The sequence below is a fragment of the Narcine bancroftii genome, chromosome 5 (genome assembly GCF_036971445.1).
Source record: "Narcine bancroftii isolate sNarBan1 chromosome 5, sNarBan1.hap1, whole genome shotgun sequence".
Classification (NCBI taxonomy): Eukaryota; Metazoa; Chordata; class Chondrichthyes; order Torpediniformes; family Narcinidae; genus Narcine; species Narcine bancroftii.
The window spans coordinates 186568451-186573296 of record NC_091473.1 but is presented as its reverse complement, the minus strand read 5'-3'; the positions used below and the strand labels follow the sequence as shown (position 1 = coordinate 186573296).

The window sequence follows — 4846 nt, the reverse complement described above, 5'->3', positions numbered from 1 at the left end:
AACCGAGTAGGCCCGAAATATCTGTGGACGCGGCAAGACCTGCTAAGTTCCACCTGCCGCTTCTGTGAGTGAATGGTGATCGTAGCCGAATTCCTCCTTGTTGCAATTAGCCCTGTTTCAGGAAAAGCAGGATCGGATCAACCCAAAACAAAGTGGCACAAGGCAAAGGTCTGAGAGGGGTAGAAATCATGGGCCAGAGTCCAAGTTATGCAAACGTGTATAAAAAAAAATCTTTTGTTTTCTGTCACTTTTTCCAAACCCCAAAAAAACCTCACAACAATCATGCAGATTCCTGTTGAACTTTATTTCCCTTTGAGGATAGTGGAGAACTCCCGTTCCCTCCCTCCCTTTCCTCCCCCTCCCCCCCCACCCTCCTCCCCTTCCCCCACCCTCCTCCCCTCCCCCCACCCTCCTCCCCTCCCCCCCACCCTCCTCCCCTCCCCCCCACCCTCCTCCCCTCTCTCTCCCTCCCCTCCTTCCCCCACTTTCCCTTCCTGTCTCCCCTCCCTCCCTCCACTTTCCTTTCCTGCCTCTCCCTCCCCATCTCTCTCCCTTCCCTCCCTCTCCTCCCCCTCTCCTCCCCCTCTCTCCCTCCCCTCCCTCTCTCCCCCTCTCTCCCTCCCCTCCCTCTCCTCCCCCTCTCTCCCTCCCCTCCCTCTCCTCCCCCTCTCTCCCTCCCCTCCTGTCTCTCTCTCTCCCTCTCTCCCTCCCACTTTCCCTTCCAGTCTCCCCCTAGCCTCCCCTCCCTCCACTTTCTCTTCCTGTCCCCCCTTCCCCTTCCCTCCCTCCCGTCCCCCTTCCTGTCTCTCCCTTCCCTCCCCCTACTTTCCCTCCCCTTCCCTCTCCCTCCCCTTCCCTCTCCCCCCCTGCTCCTCTCTCCCTCCGCCTCTCCCCCTTACTCTCTCTCCCACTGCCCCTCTTCCTCTCTCTCCCTTCCTTGTCTCTTCCTCCCTCCCACTGGCCGGTTCAGTCCATCTCATACCTTGATCTTTTGCCAAGTAAGGAGTCCTCCCCTTGAACAGGGAGCAGAATGGCTCGATCCTGATCTGCATGTGGCGCCTGATGAGGGCCATGTGGTAGAGAGGGGGATCTTGGAGTTAGAGGGCGAGCCGTTGCTTTTCTCTCCCCCCCCCCCCCCCCTCACCACCTACCCACCCCCTCTCTTCCTCCTCCTCCTCTTCTCTCCGTCTCCACTTTGTATCCGAAGGATTTACGGAATTCTGACGCGAAGGCTCCACCGAAACTTTTGGAAGCATGTACTGTGCGTACCCAGTACCCGGGTGGCGAACAATTCCCTGATGTACCTCTGTAATGGCAAGACCGTGAGTATCAAGGCGACTCTCTTTGTGTTCCGCGTCCAGGGAGAGGGGTTTGGAACAAGTTGTCCCGTCGCCCACAAACTTCACGCTGCGTTTCACGGGCTCGGACTTTTCGACGTGTCTGGATGGTACTTCTTTTAAAATTAAAAGTTTTACTTTATCCAAACCACCCTGGACTTAATTTATCACTGGTTTCGCCACTTTCTGGACAACGATAACTGGTTTTAAATTCCTCTCCCTTCACTATTTGACTCCAAACTTTGGAAGGGGGGCGTTGGAAAAGTTTTCAGAAAGTTCCTGTCCCGCCGCCCCCCACCCCACTTCCTGGGGAGTTTGGCAAGGTGGGGGGGGGGGGTGAGACGAGGTTTTCCAATGAAAGGCCCTTGATGGGGGCAGCTGCTGCCCCCTCTCCCCAGGCAGGGGCGAGAAGGGAAGGAAACGCCGGGGTGGTCCGGGGGGGGGATTCCCCTCGCTATTTCACAGCGAGAGCCGCTCGCCCTGTCCCACCGACAAGGAAGGAAGGGAGGGGAGGGGAGGGGAGTTCAGGGGGAAGTGGTTCTCTGCACAGACAGTGCTGGGTGTCTGGAATGCTTTGCCAGGCAGGGGTGGTGGTGGGTGCCTGGCGGGTGCCAGGGCTGTTGCTGGAGGGCTGGATATTGGGGCGTGTGGGAGACTCCAACAGCATGGATGGATGAAAAACAGAGGATGAAGGGCTTAATGTTATTTTGGGAGGTAAATAATGAGACAGTATAAGATCGAGCGCCGAACGGTCTGTACTGTGATATTCTCCCCCTCTCTCTCCTCCCCCTCGTCCCCGCGCCCTTTCTCTCCCTCCCCCTCCCCCTCTCCCTTTCCCCCCCTCCCCCTCTCCCTTTCCCCCCCTCCCCCTCTCCCTTTCCCCCCCCTCCCCCTCCCCCTCTCCCTTTCCCCCCTCCCCCTCCCCCTCTCCCTTTCCCCCCCTCCCCCTCCCCCTCTCTCTCCCTCTCCCTTCTCCTTTCTCTCCCCCCTCTCTCTCTCCCTCCCCCTCCCTCCTGTGTATATTTTTACTCTCCTACACACCCTCTGTCCTAACCTTTCCCTCTCCTCCTCGTTTTCTTTTCTCTCCCTCTCTTTTCCTCGTACACCTCTTCCTCTCTCTCCTATGCCTTTTCCATCTTTCTCCTTCTCACCATCTCCACTTCTTTGTCTTTTCCCTTCCCCTCTCCTATCTCTCTTTTCCCTTCTAGCTCTCTCTCCTACCTCTATCTCCTTCATTCTCTCTTTCACCACCCCCTCCTCTCTTCCTAGTTCGTTGGCGAGGAATTCTGATGATTTGTTGAGACGTGTCTGTTTCCTGGGCAGATGCCTGGAGTTGGTTTGTGCCCCATCTGGTGCAGTGGGGACATGGTGGCTTCCTCCGGATGTCAGCTTTGGAGCACTAACAGCATTACCCCCCAACCCTCCCACCCCCCCAATCCACTCCAACGGACACACCACGGAGGAGAACTTTGACCGAAACATTTCCGAATCAGAATTCATTGTCGTGAACTAAGTCTCGTGGTCTTGCGGCAACTTCACGGTCCAAATATTTGTATAAACCACCTTACAAAATAAATAAAATTAGCACAAGAATAAGTCAAAGGCCATGTCTGGGTTCGTTGTCCGTTCAGGAATCTGATGGCAGAGGGAAAGAAGCCACCCTTGTTCCACTGAGTGCTTGTCTTCAGGTTCCTGGACCTTTGTCCCCCTGATGGTAGCAGAGTGAAGAAGGCATGCCAGGGTGGTGGGGTCTTGAGGATGGAGGCTGCTTTAAGACACCGCATCTTGTTGACGTCCTTGGTGGAGTGAAGTCTGGTGCCCATGATGTCGCAGTCCAAGTTCACAACCTCTGGAGTTTATTCTTGCCCTGAGAGTTGCTCCCTCCGTACCAGGCAGTGATGCAACCGGCCAGAATGCTCTCCGCGGTACACCTGAAGAAGTTTACAAGAGCTTTCGGTGACGAACTGAATCTCCCCAGATCCATAACGAAGCATTAGCAACTGTCGAGCTTCCTTGTTGACTGCATCGTGGAGGCTCCTGGACGGATCCACAGAGGTGTTGACCTCCCCCTCTCCATTGCTGAGCCCCTAGACAAGGGCTGGGTCGTGTTCTCCCAACTTCCTCCTGAAGTCCCGTTTACTCTCCCCTATGTGCCTGGTGCGCCGTTCGACTGTAATCGCCAGCCATGACTAACATACCTGCTCGGCCGACGCAGAGTAGATCATCTGGCTACTGAAGGTCTGTGGTGATTGAGTCCTCCATCTACTATCACTTTTTTTTAAACCAAGTATTGCGTCCCTTACCGTAAGAACCACCAGGCTGGCTGTGAGCCAGGACTCACTGAATCGGTCCCGATGCCCGACGTTCGGTGTTGATTTACTGGGGATGTTTGCAATGTCCCCTCCTCCGCTCACGTTATTCAGATCTAAGTCCATTTCCACAGGCCATTCATTCCCTCCCCTCTTTTTTGCCCCCCCCCACCACCCATACTGCTCATGCTGGGCTCTGGATGTGGTGGCAATGCACGCAGGTGTCTGTGTCTGGGTGCGTACAATCTATTTTATGTACATGCATCATCTGTCTGGTGCCGCTTTGAGGTGATTTGTACTATTGTCGATGTGTGGCTGCAGCAAGTTGGAATGGCAGTGAATCTGTGCATTGTACTTGTGTATATGACAATATTCTGTATATGGCTGTGCAGTCAGACAGTTCGTCAAAAATTGTCACGTAAGACTACGTTTAGAATGTAACCTGCATGAAATTCTTAATTAAGGAAGGGAGAGAGGGACGCACTCACGAGCCCTGGTTTATGGGACTGGGGCTCTAACACTGAGCTCTCGGAGTCTGGCCCCTGCACCCCAGCTTCAGGGACCATATTTTCTCTGTGGCCACAAGGTTTCTCCTCCCATGCTCCTCTCCTCCCCCACCTGCTGCAGTCTCCTCCCACAATCCGAGGTAGGGTAAGTGGTCAGACCCTGAAGTGTGCATCCAGAACAGGGACATTGGGAACACAGAGATAGTAAAACTCCTGTTATCTGTTGTTCAAAGTCACCGGCAACAAAATAAAATTGAGGAAAATGAATAAATAGAAGTTTAAAATTATAAAATCAAATGTTTTCTGACGTAATACGAATACCTTTGGTGAAGATGGGAACAAATGTTCAGCCAGCAGAGGGCCTTGGTTGGGCTTTGCTCATAGCCGCTGTTTGAATAAAGTTGTGTTTGAATAAAATGGCGTCGCCCAGGATGAGGAGCTGTTGATGCTGATCGCCGTTGGGGGCGACTCTCTTAGTGGTCTCCTTATCCTTGCTTAGTAAGAATCACCCCAGTCAGAGGCTTTATCTGTAAACCTGGGGGAGGGGGTTAATATATAATGTTACTGTTTGTGTTTTGGGCGGCTCTGTGGAGGGGGAGGAACCTGCAGATGTAGTGATGGTTAAATATTTTCGAAGAATGTGACTGAAAATACAGTAAAAAGCTTTAAAGTTTATATATTAATGCAAGTGAAA

The 4846-nt window shown here is 53.5% G+C and overlaps 1 protein-coding gene across 2 annotated transcripts in view; it reads left to right on the top strand.

Moving 5' to 3' along the window:
• The first annotated feature begins 871 nt into the window (after positions 1–871).
• Positions 872–4846, top strand: part of LOC138764357 (transcription factor 12-like) — a 117928-nt gene continuing 113953 nt past the window's right edge. For both annotated transcript variants that reach the window (XM_069940180.1, XM_069940179.1), the window contains exon 1: positions 872–1322. In XM_069940180.1, the coding sequence (XP_069796281.1) occupies positions 1299–1322 (24 nt within the window). In that variant the 5' untranslated portion in view covers positions 872–1298. The remainder of the gene's footprint in view (positions 1323–4846) is intronic.